The 19,143-nt window shown below is 44.3% G+C and overlaps 1 protein-coding gene across 2 annotated transcripts in view; it reads left to right on the top strand.

Moving 5' to 3' along the window:
* Nucleotides 1-19,143, top strand: part of LOC143933772 (uncharacterized) — a 44,511-nt gene that overhangs the window by 10,269 nt on the left and 15,099 nt on the right. Inside the window, exons 3-4 of one of the 2 annotated variants that reach the window (XM_077456773.1) lie at nucleotides 9,064-9,216; nucleotides 10,191-10,274. In XM_077456773.1, the coding sequence (XP_077312899.1) occupies nucleotides 9,064-9,216; nucleotides 10,191-10,274 (237 nt within the window). The remainder of the gene's footprint in view (nucleotides 1-9,063; nucleotides 9,217-10,190; nucleotides 10,275-19,143) is intronic. The other variant, XM_077456774.1, reaches the window with a different exon arrangement.

Genomic DNA, 19,143 nt, shown 5'->3' with positions numbered 1-19,143 from the left:
ATCTGCAGCAGGGAGGGCCCGCTGACACAATGTAAGTAATGAAAACAGGAGACATTAGTGAAAGACAGACAATATCAAAAGGGTACAGTCGGCATGCCCCTCCTCAGCGAGGGGCTAAACAAAAAGAGAGGTAAACAAAGGGTGACCCCCCAGGGAGAGCCCACCCAATAGAGCCATTAGGGGTAGCACCCAGGAGCCCCCATCCCGACACCCCTAATAGGGAACTTGCTGTGCCAGGATGGGGGAGTATCCTCCCAGGCCCCCCCCTCTCAGAGGGATAAAGAAGTTGATGGACCGTCCGCAGTGGGCCCCGCAACATTAAATTGGACTGTACGGTGAACCTGTCAATTACAGCTCTGTTGATCAAACCAAAAACTTAGAACGTCTAGAAGGACAGAGGAAAGAAGAGAGGAGGAGAAGAGGAGGACAGAGGGGTAGGGGGATGTAAGCTATGTCCTAAAAGGGTGGAAGGTTATAGCGGGAGAATGTTTAGCATTCAATGTAAGGGGGGGCGCTTTAGGGGTGAGGTCTGGTCACTAGAGGAGAGCCTGGGGGTACCCCAGGCAGCAGAGAGATTCCCATGTAACGGGCCCAGGGGTCCCACACCTTTCGGAATTTAGGTGTGTTATCTGACAGAATACCGGACAGTTTTTCTTGGGACATTATCCACGATATCTTCCTCTTAACTGCGAGGAAGGAGGGTCTGGGTTGCTTCCATGCGGAGGCAATCGCAATTTTGGCTCCTAATAGGATAAAATAAGTTAGTTTCTGAGTGTTACCAGACAGCAAAGGAACAGGGGCATTGAGTAACGCAACCTCTGGAGTTCTCGGAACCCGGCAGCCTGTGACTAAGTAAATCAAGTTAAAGATTTTAGTCCAGAACGATCGAAGCCTAGGGCATTCCCACCAGATGTGGATCATGGAGCCCCGAAGTTGGCACCCCCTAAAACATAAGGGGTTAGCCGTGGGGTATATTTTAGCTAGCCTGACTGGAGTGAGGTACCACCTGGTTATCAATTTGATGCTAGCCTCCATTAGTGAGGTGTTTTGGATCCCACGAAAGGATCTGGCTAGGGCCAGCTGCCAGGTTTCAAGACTGCCAGAGGTCTGGAGATCAGATTCCCATGCCGTCATATAGGGGGATTTGCCCGTTGGGGAAGTGAGAGCCGCATAGATCACTGAAATACCACCCCTCTGCTCCCCGATCCTGCCACACCAGGCTTCATATTCAGTAAAGGGAGGAGGAAGGGGTTTGTTTTTCCAAAGTGAGTTCAAGAAGTGAGATATTTGTCGGAAGCGGAACCTCTCTGAGTCTGGTAGCTCTAAGTGTTCAATACAATAAGCCAGGGAAATCGGACCCCTTGAATTGAAAAAGTGACCTATCCGGTATAGTCCCTTGTCCAACCACCATCTGAAGGCCTCAATGTCCAGACCAGGGGGGAAGTCGTGATTACGGAACATGTGAGCAAGGGGTCTTAAAGTGGAGACTAGGGAAGGCTCTTTGCGAAGACCGTCCCATAGGGCGCAGGAGTGAGATAGGGATGGGGACATGATGGGCGGCCTGGCTTTGGGCGGGCACCACAATAGAAAATCTAGTGTAAAAGAGGGTACGGAACAGCGTTCTATGGACTGCCAATCCGGTTTCTCGTATTTGGAGTAGATCGAGGAGAGTTGGGCTAGGCGAGCTGCAAGGTAGTATTTGTGAAGGTTAGGTAAGCCCAGCCCCCCCCTGCGTCTGTGCAGGAAGAGCGTGTTTTGCGGTAGACGGTACCCCTTATTACCCCAAATATATTTCAGTATTTTGCTTTGCAGAGAGCAAAGGTGGTCCTTCCGAACTGGTATTGGAAGGGCTCGAAAATAGTAGAGGATTTTGGGGAGAAGGGTCATTTTTATGGAGTTAATCCGGCCAAGCCAGGATAGTTCGTGTTTAGACCATGAGGAGAGATCAGTTTCCAGCTGTCTGTATAATTTGGGGTAATTGTGGGCATACAACATCTCTATTTTAGGTGTAAGGGAGATACCCAAGTATTGGATGGCAGTGTCACTCCATTGGAACGGAAAGGATTGTTTGAGTGAGAGGACTTGGTGGGTGGGGAGAGAAACATTCAAAGCCACAGACTTGGAGTAATTAACCCGCAAGCCTGAGACCTTGGCAAAGTCGTCTAGTACCCGGGATAAGTTGGGCAGGGTTGTGAGGGGGGAAGTGAGGAATAACAGTATGTCGTCCGCGAAGAGTCCGCATTTGTGCGTTTGACTACCGCACTGGACACCTCGAATGTCTATGTTGTGGCGGACTGCGATCGCCAGTGTTTCAATGGCTATTGCAAATATGAGGGGGGATAGGGGGCACCCCTGTCTGGTCCCCCTGGTGATGGGAATTGGAGCGGAGAGGTATCCCTGCATTCAAATTTGGGCCCTCGGCTGGGAGTATAAGGCCCGTAATAAGCCCAGGAAACGAGCCCCAAATCCCCACCTGTCAAAGAGCTGGAAGATGTACTGCCATGAGACCGAGTCGAAAGCCTTCTGAATATCTAAGGAAAGGAGGAAGCCAGATTGTCTGGGTCCCCCTTCCCAATTAGACTGCAGAATGGAGATAATATCGATCGCCCTCCGAATTTGATCAGGTCCCTGTCTGCCGGGGATAAAACCAACTTGGTCCTTGTGGACGTAGCGTCCGATGAAGGAGGCTAGCCTATTGGCCATAACTTTCGTGAGAATTTTGAGATCATTATTAATAAGGGAAATCGGTCTGTAGTTGCTGACATCTTCCAAGTTCGGGGATGACCGTGATATACGCCGTGTTAAGGTGGGGATCCAGGGGGCCTCCATTAGCTTTATGATTACCGAGATTGGCCAGGTGAGGGGCTAGCGTGTTGGCAAAGGCTTTATAGTAAGGGATCGAAAGACCGTCGGGTCCAGGGGCGGAGCTTTTTTTAAGATCCTTTATGACTCCCAGTATCTCCTCTACCTGGAAGGGGCCTTCCATGACTTGTTTGTGAGCGTCCGATAAGGCAGGGATGGGGAGTCCCTCCAAAAACTTTGGAAGGAGGTTATCTTTGGGAGATGGGGGGCTACTGTAGAGAGAGGTGTAAAAGTTCTGAAAGGCATTCAGAACTGTGACCGGATTAGACGTGGGCGGGTGTCCTGCGCTTCTGATCCGAGGGAGGGTGCTTAGCTTGGTTCTAGGGGAGAGTCTATTAGCCAGGAGTGTGCCTATTTTGTCCGCCTGTGAGTAAAACTTGTGGCCAGACCACCTAACCGATTTTTCTGCTTTCGTGGTGAGGGCGAGATTGAGTTCTAAGCGTGTCTTGTCTAGTATGGAGGTGGGGGTGCGGAGGGGGTCCTTTTTGTGAAGAGCTCTGAGTTTAGAGTATTCCTCTTCTAGCTTCAGGATGGTTGATTGCCTTTCCCGTTTTATTTGAGAACCTAATTGCATGAGTTTTCCCCTAATAAACGCTTTGTGCGCCGCCCACAGGGTTTCGGGGGAGACATCAGGAGTCGTATTAATAGAGAAATATTCCTGCAGTGCTTTGTCGAGATCCATAACTCGTGATGGCTCTGAAAGGAGAGATTCATTTAACCTCCAATGCCTGGGGTGTCTCCCACTCGAACCCCCTAGGGCCGTCACAATTACCAGCGAGTGATCCGAGATCACTGTGTCAGTGATGGAGGCTTTGAGCATCCTGGGAAGGAGCGAGGAGGGGACAAGTATGTGGTCTATCCGTGCATATGATTGGTGTGGCGCTGAGAAGTGAGTGTAGTCTCTCTTTGTGGGGTTTAATTCCCGCCAGACATCGGATAACCCATGAGCGTGAAGCAATTTGGCGATCCGTAGGCTTGCCTTCGTGGGCCTGGTTAAGCGGGAATGTGAGGGGGAGGATTTATCAAGTCCTTGATCAAAGGCGACGTTAGAGTCCCCTCCGTCAATAACCGTTCCCTCTAAAAGAGGCTCTAAGGTGCGCAGCAGGGATTCGAAGAATTTGGCCTGACCCGTGTTCGGGGCGTAGTAGGAGACCAAGGAGTAAAGTTGGTCCCCCACAGTGCCCTTTACAAGTAAAAACCTGCCCTCCGGATCCGCTTTTTCAAAACTTTTATTGAATTTGCATGTTTTGGCAATCAAAATGGCCACCCCCCTGGTCTTGGATTCCGCGTTGGCTAAGTAGAACTGAGGGAAGTGGGCATGTAGGAACTTGGGACTATACCGGATAGGAAGGTGCGTTTCCTGAAGTAGAATTATATCTAGTTTCAGGGATTTGTAGTAATCAAGGGCTTTTCTCCGTTTGATGGGGGAATTCAGACCCTGAATGTTATGGGTGGCTATCTTAAGCCTATCAGCCTGTGGATCAGCCATGGAGCAGAGGGGGAGCCCAGCTTCTGAAAGCGACCTCACTTACCCAATCCATAGCGGGGTTCTCGGTAAGAGCATTGGGATCGGTGGCCCGTGGTTGTCTCCCAGGATACCATGCCGACTGGGTTAGCTCAGCCAGACCTGAGGAGAAAAAAAGTAGTGTCATGTAAACATCCAACAGGGGTAGCTTACCATCAAGGGGGGAGAGAGAAGGAGAAAGGGCAAGGAAAGAAAGCGTTCCTGAGAAGAGAAAGAGGAGATCAGGGCAGGAGACACCCCCCGAAATCCCAAGAAAGAACAATGTAGACAACCGACCCATAAGGTCAGAAGTCCCGACCCTCAGGCGCCCGGGAAAGGCCGAGGGAGGGAGAGTTACACATGTGGTCCCTCGCGGAACTGGGGACCCCTAGTCGGGTAACTACCCGAACTGTGAAATCAACATTAAATAACAATAGAAGATAAGCAGCAATAAGAAAAAAAAACTTAAGGCACGGCTAAACATAATGATTAGAAGACACTGGGGCTAAACAATGAATGCTGGTCATTAGGCAAAAGGTAGGATGGTATATCCAGGGAGGGTGCTGGGGAGTGCAGCCCCCTGAAGAGTCCTCAAAGCAGCCCTAGGGCCCATTTCGAGGGGACGCAAATAATATGAGGGGTTACGGTCAGTCCAGTAGATGGACGAAGTACTGCATAGCGTCCCGGGATATTGAAGGCAATGGGGAAAAGGGTAGCACAAGTCCTAGGCAAGGGGAGGGCAAAAAAGGGTGGAGGGCCAAACTTTCAATGTTTGGGGAGCAGTCCTCCGGCCCTCTCCAGGACCTCGGACGGTCAGTCACAGAATGGAGAGTCTGAAAAGGGGTCTGAATGTTGCTCAGGTGGGTGCATTATCCTTGACCTTCTTGGCTCTTCCGGAGGTCCACAACGGGGATTGTGGGCTGTTAGGAGTGGGCCGTTTGTTGGAGCTTTGGCTAGGGTTAGAAGTGTCCATATCAGCTTCTTGAGAAATGATTTTCAGCCTGGTGAGGAGCTTTTCCCCCTCGGGGAAAGTGGAGAAAGCAAAAGACTTCCCTTTGTCCGTGAACCTGACCGCAAATGGGAATGCCCATTTGTATTTTATGTCTTTTTGCGACATTGCAAGCAAGAGGGGTTTCAGAGCTCTCCGTCTCTGTATAGTGGAGGGGGAGAGGTCCGCAAAGATCTGAACCTGGTGTCCCTGGTATGTGACGTGTTGCAGGGATCTGGCTCTCTTCATAACTTCTTCTTTCACCGAAAAGTGATGTGGCTTGGCCAGAACATCGCGCGGGGTGCCATCCTTCCTAGGGGGGCCGAGGGTTCTATGAACCCGGTCAAGTTCAAGCTTAGTAGCTGGGATGTCAGGGATTAGCTGTTGAATGAGGTCTTGCACCGCCCTGGACACATCAGTTATTGATTCTGGAAGCCCGCGAATTCTGGTGTTATATCTGCGTGACCTATTTTCGAGGTCATCGATACGGGCCATGGCTAGGTCTAATTGCTCCTGTACTGAATAAATGTGCCTGGAGTTTTGGATGGATCTGGCTATGGTATCCTCCATTTTATGTTCGATCGTTTCGATTCGGGAGCCCAGGTTAATAAAGTCAGCTTTCAATTCCCCCGTGATTTGCAAGGCAGTTTGGGAGAGGCCCCTTTCTAATAGTTCAGAGAATTTGCCAAACAGGGCATCCATGTGGGAGACTGGGTCTGCATGAGCAGCCTCATGGGAGGCCATGGCGGCCTGGGTAGCCCTGTAAGTCCCCGCTGGGGAGGGGGAGAACTCCTGGATGGTGCGTTCCAGCAGAGAGACCGTGGAGGCCGGGGACGGTGTGGCTTCCTTAGGAAGACCCCTGGGGTTGCCTGGGGTGGCGTGGAGAGGAGGAAAGTCTGTATCTGACCTGAAATCCACTGTGCCTGCGGATCTGTGATCCTGAGATAGGAGCTGTGCTGCGGTGGCCATCTTGGATTTCTCCCACACGTCCAATGAAGCGAACAGCGGGCCCAGATTGCGTTTAGCCAGACCACCGGTCATTCGGTAATGTGCCCCAACTCTTCGGGAGTCCGTCCCTATAGCTCGGGAAGCGGAAGGGTAGCCGTGTCGTGCGGTAGGGGTTCCGTCGTTCCGCGAGGCAGCGGAGCTTTAGATGATCGCGGCCATCTTGGAAGCCTCGCGCATGCGCACCCTCTTCTGATTTTCATACCGTGTATAGGAGGCTTTAGAATGCAGCCTGTCTGGCAAGGAAAGGGGAGGAACAAGTGTACACCCCCCTTCCTCCAGAACCATACCAGGCCATATGCCCTCAACATAGGGGGCACCCCCCCCCCGGGGCAAAGCACCTTGTTCCCGTGTTGATGAGGACAAGGGTCTCTTCCCCAGAACCCCTTTCCCAGTGGTTGTGGTGGTCCGCGTGTAGGTGCTTATTGAAATCTGGAATCTCCCTTTAATATTACTGGGACCCCAAGATACTGCCCACACCATGTGAATGAGCATGGGTTACATACCGTAGCACCCCTCACTCACAAAAAAATAATAATTGTAACTTAGAAATAAAGGCACCAAAATGTTTGACAAGTCCTTTATTAAAAAAAATAAAAATCTAAAAAAAAGTCCCTCGTAAATCCATCATCAGTCAAGATGCCATCCACTCTCCAACTTGCCGCAAGAAAAACTCAACAACCCAGTGCATGCAACTGATCCTGATGGTAACACTAGCTGAATGAAAGCTACCCAAGCTGTCATTAGCTATATAGGGTAAGGAGCAGGGATCATTGACAAAATATGGTAAATGTTATTGCCTAAATATTGCCAGTGACCATATAGTGACCATATTTGAGCACTGATGTCACTTCTATACTTGTCCCTTAGCTTAAAAAGCACAGCATTTCCTGTGACATCAGCGGCCCCTAGGGCCGCGGCAGGAGCAAGCACCCGCAGCTTCCTTAGGAACCAGTGACAGCGGGAAGCTGTCATATACGGAAGCGTTAGAAATACCAATTCGATATATGATTTCTGGCTCCCGCCAAACATGGGGCAAAATGAGCTAAAGTTCAGGCATTCGTCCGAACACCCAAACAGCCAAAGTTCAGTCCGAAGAGTTGACTTTTTTCAAGTTCTCTCATACTGTATACAGTAATGTTTGAATTTGGTTTATTATTTCTTACTTATACTTACTACTGTATTTACTGTATATTTATCATTACTGGTAAAGCAGAAACTGAACTGGTGGAAACTTGGCTCAATCCAGATTTTAGACCTTGTTTGCATATTATGTTGATACTGTAGATCAGCCTTTCTCAACCTTTTCAACACAGAGGAACCCTTGAAATAGGTCTCCAGTCTCGAGGAAACCCTGCTAAAAATTAGAAATCTACAACTCGTGATACATTAGTTTGATGGTCAGTGAGAGGAATGCTCCTTACACTTGTGGTCATTGGGAAGAATTCGAAAGGAATCCAAAAAGATCAATGGTGTCGGTGGGAACTTATCTGAGAGGCAGAAATTGCCAATGCTGAAGGAACCCCTAGCAACCTCAGGAGGAACCCTGGTTGAGAATCGCTGCTGTAGATAGAAAGATAGAAGTACAGACAGACAGATGGATAGAGCATAGAAACTCAGTTTTAATGGTTACACAATGATTTATTCAGGTAGGTATAGCATTTTGCAAATGTATTTTAACTACCCTGGCGGTATTCCCGAGTCTGGCTCGGGGTAGAAGTTTTACACCAAAAGCGGTAACCCCAAGCCAGACTCGGGACCGGATTGCTGTGTGCAGGGAGAGCTTTACTTACCTTCTCCCTTGGATCCAGCGATGTCCCCCCGCTGTACGAGCGGCTCGTTGTATCATGGAGCCGAGCTCCGTTCCCTGTGAGCGTTGCGACGCACAGGGACGGAGAAAGGCGCCAAATTCAAAAAGTGAAACACACAGTATACATACAGTATAATGTAATCTTACAGATTACATTGCTGTATGTAATTATTTCACATCCCCTTTGTCCCTAGTGGTCTGCCCAGTGCACTGCATACAGTTTTATATTATAAAAACTGTTCTTTATGCCTGGAAACTGGAGATTGTCCATAGCAATCAAAACTGTCCCTTTACATCAAAAATTCTTTTAAACCAGCTAGTAAACAGCGATAATAATTAGAATCATTCGCAGAATTGAGAGATAGCGATTTGTGGGGAGATCCGTCATCAAATACTGAAAAGTATTGACAGCGACAATTCTGCAACTGAGCAGATTTCTGTGTTTTTGATTTGATTACATTATTGAATAATTTTTATTATTGTTATATTATTATTTGGTATAATTATTTATAGTTATTTATTATATTATAATTTATGATTTCATTTTTCAAACTTTATCATACCCGAGATGTCTGCTAGACTCTGGTTTGGACCGATTTAAGTGAGTTAATCCTAAGAATTACAGGACTACAATATAAAACGCCAAATTTTCATGCAAAATAATTGTACCACTTTTAGCACCTAAAATCCGAAATAATCATACCGCCAGGGAGGTTAAGGAAGTTAAAGTGTTACTAAACCCACAACAGTAAAATCTTTATATGCAGTAAAGCATGCTTATAATCACTGTGGAACGTAAAGGTTTAATACTCTGCATTGTGCAAAAAAGGCTATTTAATCCTGTCTTCTCTGTTCCTCCCCTTCTTCCACTGTCCCCAATCTATCTGCTGATAGAACAGAGTCTTGGAGGCACTCTGCACATGTGCATACACTCGGCGATCGTAGAGCCCGCTGCCCGCGCACCCCAGGGGGGCAGATGGAAAGTGCAAGAACGGAAGGACATCTATGGACGCCCTTCCGGCAATTTAAGCCCGCAAAGGTCCAAAGGTATATATGTATTTTTAACCAATAGCTGACCAGCTGCTGTCATTATACTGCAGGTTGGCTCGTTCCCGCAAATCGCCATAGCTTTGCGTTGGCCCTTTGGGAAACCGATGCTTGTGGCCAGTGGGCACGTGATGTTCACCGGCCATTTGTGTAAACACACATATCCTTGTTCTGACAGGCAGATTGTCTGTTCCTACTAAGTAAGAACAGCGATATATCTCCTCTTCTAGTCAGTGCCACCCCCCCCCATAGTTAGAAACACACATGAGGGAACACATTTAACCCCTTGATCGCCACCTAGTGTTAACCCCTTGCCTACTAGTGACATTTACACAGTAATCAGTGTATTTTTATAGCACTGATTGCTGTATAAGTGTCAGTGGTACCAAAAATGTGTCAAAAGTGTCCGATCTGTCTGCCGAAATGTCGCAGTCTCGCTAAAAATCGCAGATCGCCGCCATTACTAGTAGAAAAAATTATAATAATAAAAATGCCATAAATATATTCCCTATTTTGTAGACACTATAACTTTTGTGCAAACCAATCAATATATGCTTATTGTGATTTTTTTTTTCCCCCAAATATATGTAGAAGACTATATATCGGCTTAAACTGATGAAGAAATTAATTTTTTTACATTTTTTTGGGGATATTTATTATAGCAAAAAGTATAAAATATATATATATTTTTTTTAATTGTCACTCTTTTTTTGTTTATAGCGCAAAAAGAGGTTCTTAAATACCACCAAAAGAAAGCTCTATTTGTGGGGAAAAAAGAACAGCAATTTTGTTTGGGTACAACGTCCCACAACCACGTAATTGTCAGTTAAAACAGCGCAGTGCCGTATCGGAAATCGTTCCGGGGCTGAAGTGGTTAAGAATCCTCTTTATGAAGTTCTTTGTTTTGTATGATGACTAATATGGCATTACCGTAGTTCAGTCAACTAACTGTTCCTATTTTCTTCTCTTTACAGACAAGGTTGTTAAACCAAAATTCAAAGCTCCTGCCTCAGCTTCTACCTCATTTCCTAAGGAAAATGATGCCGTCACCCTCACCTGTGAGTCCCCAAATGCAGAGAGGATAGTATTATTATTTAGAAAAAGAAGTAGTGTAGAAGACGGGCTTTTAAATGTTAATCCCTATGGTTTATCTAAAACGTGTATACATATAAATATATAAATATATATATATATATATACCGTATTTGCCGGCATATAAGACGACTGGGCGTATAAGACGACCCCCTATTTTTCAAGTGAAAACAATTTTGGGCAATACTCGTGGTATAAGACTACCCCCCTTCTGAGGCAACACCATTTAAAAAAAACATTAGAACGATTAAAAAATACAAAGCAAGAATGCCAACTACTCATCCGCCATGCTGTGTTATGTCATAAAGTAAATCAAACAATAATAACACAAACAGAGATCTATTGAATGCCACAACTCTGGAAAGTAGAATTTTTCACTAACCAAACCTATACCACTTTTGGGTTACATTCTATGGGAATTGTCCACCAAAATGCATTTAATAACCCCCCTGTCATATGTCCCAGATTTACCTGTCCCTCTTGGGTGCCTGAGACCTCAAAGGCAAATAGCAGGATGTATAGTAGTAGGAGATCAGTGAATGGATTTACCCAGGGAAGTATGGTGAGCGGTGTATTACTTTAATGAATACAACGCCTGCTTGGATTGGCAGAGGCTGTAGCATCATCAGCCCTTGCCTCTCTCTCTCTCTCTCTCTCAAAGCCAATCCGAGCAGGCTACTCTATGTAGCCTGCTCAGATTGGCAGTGGTTGTTACTCCAATCCAAGCAGGCTCTGTATTCATTAATAGAATACATTGCTCGCCGGGATTGGCTCAACGGCGTATACTGTTTGTTGCTGAAACCACATACAGTATTAGCAGACATTTGGGGGCTGACATCCATCGGGCAGCATTGTATACCTGTATACCTGGCGTATAAGACGACCCCCAATTTTTGGGCATTTTTTTAAAGTGTAAAAGGTAGTCTTATACGCCAGCAAATACAGTATATATATCAGACATTATTAGAAAGATAAAAAAGTTTATTTATTAATACATACCGTATTTATTGGCGTATAACACGCACCGGCGTATAACGCGCACCCCAAGTTTAGGAGGGAATTTTAAGGAAAAAAACTTTTAGGAGGAAAATTTAAGGGAAAAAAAACTTACATTTAAATGCCCATCAATGCAGCCTTATCAGTGTCCATCTGAAGCCTTGTCAGTGTCATTTGCAGCCTTGTCATGCAGCCTGTCCTCATTGCAGCCTTGTCATTGCAGCCTGTAGCCTGTCCGTCATTGCAGCCTTGTCCCCTCAGCTTTTGTTTTTAAAAATGGCGCCGCCGAGATGTCCTTCGTATCTCGGCGGCGCCCGGAAGTTCTCAGTGGCTTTCGGCCGCCTTGGCCGTACTCAGAGGCTTTCGGCCACTCTTGCCACTTCTCGGGTGGTTTTCGGCCGTACTCGGAGCCTTTCGCCCGCCTCGGCCTTACTCAAGGGCTTTCGGCCGCTCTCGAAAACCGCCGAGAAGGGCCGAAGGCGGCTTAAAGCCGCCCAGAGCCCAAAAATCTCAAGGGAATCACGGCAGATCGGCGTATAACACGCACCCGCGATTTTTCCCCTGATTTTACGGGGAAAAAAGTGTGTGTTATACGCCGATAAATACGGTATATTATTCATAAAACAGAGACAAAGAGGGCAACTCAGTTTGTGTGTTGATTTCTCTGTGTATTTTTTGCTTTTTCTCTTTTTTTTATTTTCTTCCATTTGGGCACAGTTTACTGTAAATGTAAATATATGTTTAACTGTATACTAATATGTGAAAAACAATTGAAACTCAATTGTGCAAACTCCGCACCATGTATAGAAAATGAAAAATCAAATAATAAAACAAAAGCTGCACCCTATATACGTAAGGTGAAAAAAACAACCTCCTCAATAGTGAAATGGTAATAATTTTGGGGTGCTCTTAATTAATTTATGTGCTAATATAAATTACCTAGAATTAAACCAAAACCACAATAATCAAAATTAATAGACAATATATGTGACACCGATAATAACAATTTCCCCACTCGTGATCCAGTGACCATAAAAAATCTTCAAAAATTTATTATATTCAATCACATAAAGTCACATAGATATGTCACTCCAGCTTCTTTGATAAGTGATCTCAAGTCCACCAAGTGCAAAAAATCTTATAAACCCGTGATATAAAACGATTCCAGAGAGCTTGCATATACCTCCACCGAGGAACAGCGACACCCAATCGTGAAATGAAAATACAATCTGCTTACCAGATTCGTTTGACCACTTTAATTAAAAAGTAAGTCAAACAACGCCTGTACAGGTAAGTGCCTGTGCACATGAATGTTGACATGGATATATAGGATAGTATATCCCCCTTCAGAATCTCAGGCGGTATATAGAAAAAGAGCGAGAAATATCCATAGCATAATACTGATTTTTATTAAAAAAAGAAGAATATAAAACACATACATACATTACATTGTCATGTGCCCGACCCGTGCCCGAAGCAGATTGTATTTTAATTTCACGATTGGGTGTCGCTGTTCCTCGGTGGAGGTATATGCAAGCTCTCTGGAATCGTTTTTTATCACGGGTTTATAAGATTTTTTGCACTTGGCGGACTTGGGATCACTTATCAAAGAAGCTGGAGTGACATATCTATGGGGCTTTATTTGATTGAATTATAATACATTTTTGAAGAGATTTTTTATGGTCACTGGATCACGAGTGGGAAAATTGTTATTATCGGTGTCACATATATTGTCTATTAATTTTGATTATTGTGGTTTTGGTTTAATTCTAGGTAATTTATATTAGCACAAAAATTAATTAAGAGCGCCCCAAAATTATTACCATTTGTATACTAATATGAAATGACTAACTACGTCTTGTTTGTATGTATACTTATGTTTTGTGATGTACACATGGATGATTAAGCCTTGAAGAAGCCGGAATGACTGCGAAACATGTTGGTAGATCCCATACAATTCATGTGTCTTCGTATTTGATATTTTGTTTAATGTGCTTTCTACACATTTTGGGCTTTAGTTGCCCTCTTTGTCTCTGTTTTCTGAATTATATATGTATTAATAAATAAACTTTTTTATCATTCTTTTATATATATATATATATATATATATATATATATGTTTTACCTGAACCACAGGGATTACCATTTAAAAGCCCATATTCTATTATGATACTTCTTTTCTAATATATATCGGACTGGTGTCTCCTAGGTTTGGAGTGTGTGGAACATGGTTTTTCCTCTCTATTAGGCCTTTACTTTAATACATTTTTACCATAGTCTTATTATTATTATACAGAATTTATACAGTGCCAACAGTTTACACAGCACTTTACAATATAAAAGGGAGACAATACAGTAAAAGGTAGTAACTGTGGGGAATGAGCTGATGGAAGTGGTAAAAAATTAATTGGAAGGTGAAATTCGTTTTCAGGAATTGAATAAAGGATTTGTTATTGCACTGCGTTTATGCATATATACCCATATAGGATTACTAGTATATCATTGTTTACTGAAGCTGCACATAGTTATTCGGTCTTATACTGAAAAGCTCCGTGAGTCCGGTCGCAGGTCCCACGGATTCGATCCCCGCGGGGATACCCGCGATCGCCTCACAGAGAGGAAGAATGGGGAGATGCTAAAGATGCTAAAGTAAACAAGCATCTCCCTGTTCTGCCTAGCAACAGTGACACTGATCTCTGCTCCCTGTGATTGGAGCAGAGATCAGTGATCTGTAAAACACAGCCACGTCCCCCACAGTTAGTAACATGCCCCTAGGACACACTTAATCCCTACACTGCCACCTAGTGGTTAACCCCTTCACTGTCAGTGTCATTTACACAGGAATCAGTGCATTTGTATAGCACTGATTGCTGTATAAATGACAATGGTCCCAAAAACGTGTCAAAAATGTCCAATGTGTCCGCCATAATGTTGCAATCATGATAAAAATCGCAGATCGCCGCCATTAAAAAAAATAAAAAAAATGCCATAAAACCATCCCCTATTTTGTAAACGCTACAACTTTTGCGCAAACCAATCAATAATTACCAAAAAAAAAGAATACGTATCGGCCTAAACTGAGGAAAAAAATAGTTTTTTTTATATATTTTTGGGGGATATTTATTATAGTAAAAAATAATTTTTTCAAAATTGTTGCTCTTCTTTTGTTTATAGTGCAAAAAATAAAAACCGCAGAGGTGATCAAATAACACCAAAAGAAAGCTCTATTTGTAGGAAAAAAAGGACGTAAATTTTGTTTGGGAGCCACGTGGCCCGACTGCGCAATTGTCAGTTAAAGTGATGCAGTGCCTAATCACAAAAAGTGGTCAGGAAGGGGGTAAATTCTTCTGGGGCTGAAGTGGTTAATACTATACGAGCGGAAAAAAACTCAGAGAGCGCTAAATGTCCGTGGGTTAGGGGCGCAAATTACTTGTCATGCCTTGGGTGCTGACAACCCATGCTACAAAAATATTTTTAGACTAAAGACTAAAGTGACTGGAACCTAACTTATTTTTCACCTACTAAACACCAAGGACAAAACCCTATGATTAAAATCTTAATTAATTAGGGGTCATTCCACACCACCCAAAGAAGAGGAGAAGCATGATAGATACATAGATAGATTGATTATCCCTTCTCCAAATTCCAGGGAATTTATTGATGTGCCTAGGAGACTTAAATTGTATCTAAACCCAAGAACAATAATGTAGTCAGAACAAGTATACAAATGAGGAATTGGAAAATTAAACTTTCCTAATCTACATACATGTTCGGTGTCAGTACCTAAGACATAATTGAAGCAGGTGAGCCACCATAACAATCCAATAACTAAGGAGAAGGTCCACAATATCAGCCCCTTTATTTTCCTCACAAAAGGATTATTTTGAAGTATATCTAAAGATAAGGTGACCAGATTTTCAAAATAAGATCTGGAGACATTCTATTGGCCGCAGCCACTTTTAACACCACCCACAAAATCACCCCCCCCCATCTTTTGAAGCCACACCCACAAACTCAAGCTCCCATTTTGAACATGCCCTCAAACAATGAGTCACAGATTTTTGGCACAATGAGGCAGAAATTCAAGGTATAAAGACGAGATGAAAATATTTCAAATAAAAAGCACTAAGATATGCATGCATAGTTGAGAAATGAAGACAATCTAAAAAAAATAAATAAAATAAAGTAGATCAGAATAAGAAAAAAATTAAAACCAAGAAAAATAGGAATACAGAGAGAAAACACATTCTAAAAAGGGAAGAACCTGGAGAAAAAGAGAACCAAAATGTTGTATCTCTTGCTAAATATTGGACTGCATGCAAATTAAAAACACACAATAAAGTGTATTTCCACATTTACAGTCAAATTTGAGCAAACCCACACAGCTTGCCTAAAAATAGATATTTCTTAGCTTTCTACTTGTTTGTTTACAGCAGGCCTCTGGAGGATGCAAGCTACTCAGTTTGCAATTGGAGTATACTTAGTCTGTCTCCACTGACTAAAGTCTAGTACACATGGGCAAAATGTCAGGCAGCATCAATTGGCCCGTGTGTACTGGAGTTGGTCTGACAAAAGCCAGCCATTCGGCCAGCTTCTATTGGAGGGGCATGACCAAAACAGATTTGCCGGCTGGCTCCCAATCAGCGCTGCCTGGAATCTGCTGGGTTGAATGAAAAATAAAAACTACTCGTGTGTATGGGGCTTAAAGAGAAAGTAAACTTTCCCACTCTGATGTTTCTTTTCATTTAGTCCATTATAATAAGTAATTATCAAACTATAGCCACTGTAATCCAGCCCAAATTGTATATTACTTACTGTTTAAAGAAACTAAAAAACTTGTTTCCAGGGGTTAGGCAGCGCCATCTTAAGTATTGTTTTCTGAGTCCACAGTGGAGTGTATTTCCGCCCTTACATTGAGCACTTCCTGTACTGTTAACCAAGCCTCCTTCTCAATCCGTTTCTATGGCAACCCTGCTTCCCTGTTCATAGCTGACTTGCTTTATTTCATAGTATTTACTTGTACTGAGTATCTAGTGTTTGCCTGTGTGAGTCCTAGCAGCTTCAGCTGATAAGTCTGCAGTAATGCTGTCCCATGCCCTGCTTTACACTTCATGTGATATCGCATGGTCACATGGTGTGTAGGAGGAAGCTCTGAGTGATTATGCAGTCTCCTGGGATATCAGTGGTGTGCTGTAGGAAGTCCTGATAACAGATAGATAAGCACATAGAGAGCGTGCCATAAATCAGGGGAGATCTGGGCATGCTCAGTGACATCATTCTAAAGAACAAAAAGGTTTACAACAATACTAAGCAAGTAAGGAGATATCTATACGCAGTGTTCATTAGGGATTTTTATGCTTATTTACATGGGACAAAGTTGTGGGGGAGGGTTTACAACCACTTTAAGGGGAAAACACTGAATTTCCCCTCATTAACATACAATGCAGAAGCCTGGCTTCTAGATTTGTAACCCTTTTTTTGGACAGGCTGTCAGGAAAGGTTCCCTCCGCTGGTAATATCAATCATTTGGCATGCAGTACTGCGATCCACCAGCAGGTGTCTCCTGCTGGAATTATGTCATCTTTGGTCCGCAGTACTGGTGTCCACCAGCGGAGGGATCCTGGCAGTATGGAGCAGGTATTGCCCTCTGCAGTCAGGCGTCACATGACTGACAGCAGCCATTATAAATACCCGGCAAGTTCATATACACTTCGCCTTGGTATTGTCCTTGAGCCCTGACCTGATCCCTGTTTGATACCTGATCCCTGTTTGATACCTGATCCCTGTTTGATACCTGATCCCTGTTTGATACCTGATCCCTGTTTGATACCTGATCCCTGTTTGATACCTGATCCCTGTTACCTGATCCCTGTTACCTGATCCCTGCCTCCTGTACCTGTTCCCTTCTCCTTGTCCCCCCATCTGCTGACCTCCTATTTATGACCCCGGCCTGGCTTGACTACGATTCCGGTACTCCCTTTTGTTACATATACTGGTTTATTTACTGTTTGGTTGTTTGGTTTGTTCACTTGGTTCGTATTGGTGGTGTGTTCACATTTATATGCGTTTGCTTAACCACTACAATACAGGGCACTTTCACCCCCTTCCTTCCCAGCCCAATTTTCAGCTTTCAGCGCTATTGTGTTATTTATTCACGACTCCGTTTTTTTTTTTTTTGCGATATAAGCGCAAAAATAGCGGAAATTTGGAAAAAAAACAATATTTTCTTTTTTCTATTTGAAAAGAAATCCAATAAAATCAAATTTTGTCATAAATTTAAGCCAAAATGTATTCTGCTACATGTTTTTGGTAAAAAAAATTCCGTTAAGTGTATAATAATTGGTTTGTGTGATCACGGACATATGTACGCAAATGATCATGTACATATGTGTGCAGGTGATCACGTACATATGTGTGCAGATAATCATTGGGACATGTGATTTTAGTGGGACATATGTGGGGGACATGTTTTTATTATTTGGGGACATGTATGTTTTGGGGACATGTGTGTTTTGGGGACATATGTGGGGACTGTGTTTGTACTGTGTTGTGTGTTTACACTACACTGATGATCAGTGAGTAAAAAGCTGTAAAAAGCAGCCCATACTCACTGATCATCAGCCGGCTGCAGCGTTCTGCTCTCCTCTCCTCAGCGGTGACTTCCGTGTGAGGAGAGGAGAGCCGATTGCCTAGCAACCGGCTGTTTGTTTACATCACATGACGGCCGTGATTGGACACGGCCGTCATGTGATCAGGAGGGCCAATCACAGAGCCCTCCTGCCGATCTGAGATGTGCCGTGTCCGGGTGACACGAGCACATCGGGATCGCGCCGCTGCGCGGGCGCGATCCCGCTACTCCTGAATGACGTTCCTGAACGTCCTATCAGGAGTAGACGGCTCCCACCCGGCCGTATATATGCATTGGCCGGGTGGGAAGTGGTTAATAAATTTACCTTCACTTATTTGTGTCTGGTTCACTTTGTCGCAGTCACACAGTTCTGGTCACATCTGGTTCATGACAGAACACCAAGGCCATTCCTGACCAGAAGTGGCTGCACAGGGGAACCATTTGCTTCAGTTTGGTTGCAAACATGAATGCTGATGAGATCATTTATCTTTCTCTGCTGGCATCTGAGAGTGGTGATTATTGCCGCCAGGCTTTGAAAGGATGGTCTAGTGACCAGTTGTTTGCAGCTATGCGTTTGGCTCACTCCCTGGTTGATCAGGGTTATATATTGTTTGAGGAGGTGCAGCCTTTGGTAAAGATCTGTACTGAGCTAGCCCTGCCCTGTATCCCAGATGGCCGTGATGATTTCACTCCTCCTTTTGATATGAATCAGGTTGTATCTTTAGTATGGCTTTTTGAAGATGATCCTTCTGATTTTTGTGAACACTACTCAGCCTGTTCCCCACAGGTGATTGCTGAGTGCATTGTATCTGCTCAGTCTTTTGTTAGACAGGGAGGCTTAAAACTTCAGTTTGTACAACCCTTACTTTCAGCATGGTCTGACATGGTGCAATCATCCCCAGCCAAACAATCCACCTCTGCCATCAGATATGAGCCTACCCAAAAGTATGTTTCCCCATCAGCCATGTCAACCTCAGTTGCAGCCCAGTACACGCTGCTCCCAACCAAATACTCCTATCCAGTCTCTGCTCCCTGTACTTATCCTGCATTCAACTCACCTGCCTCCTCTCCGCTGTCTACTAACCCACAAGTTCTTTCCCCAGCTACTGGTACCTCTTCTCTGCCATATCACAATCCTCCTTTCCAGTCTGCTGCACCCCTTATTTACAGTCCTGCAGTCACCTACAGAGCTTCAGTAGCTAAGCCAAAGA

The sequence above is a fragment of the Lithobates pipiens genome, unplaced genomic scaffold (assembly GCF_037356315.1).
Source record: "Lithobates pipiens isolate NorthernLeopardFrog02 unplaced genomic scaffold, aLitPip1_a1.2 Scaffold_27, whole genome shotgun sequence".
Taxonomy (NCBI): domain Eukaryota; kingdom Metazoa; phylum Chordata; class Amphibia; order Anura; family Ranidae; genus Lithobates; species Lithobates pipiens.
Note: the sequence above shows the minus strand (reverse complement) of the source record. Positions and strands in the feature narration are given on the sequence as shown.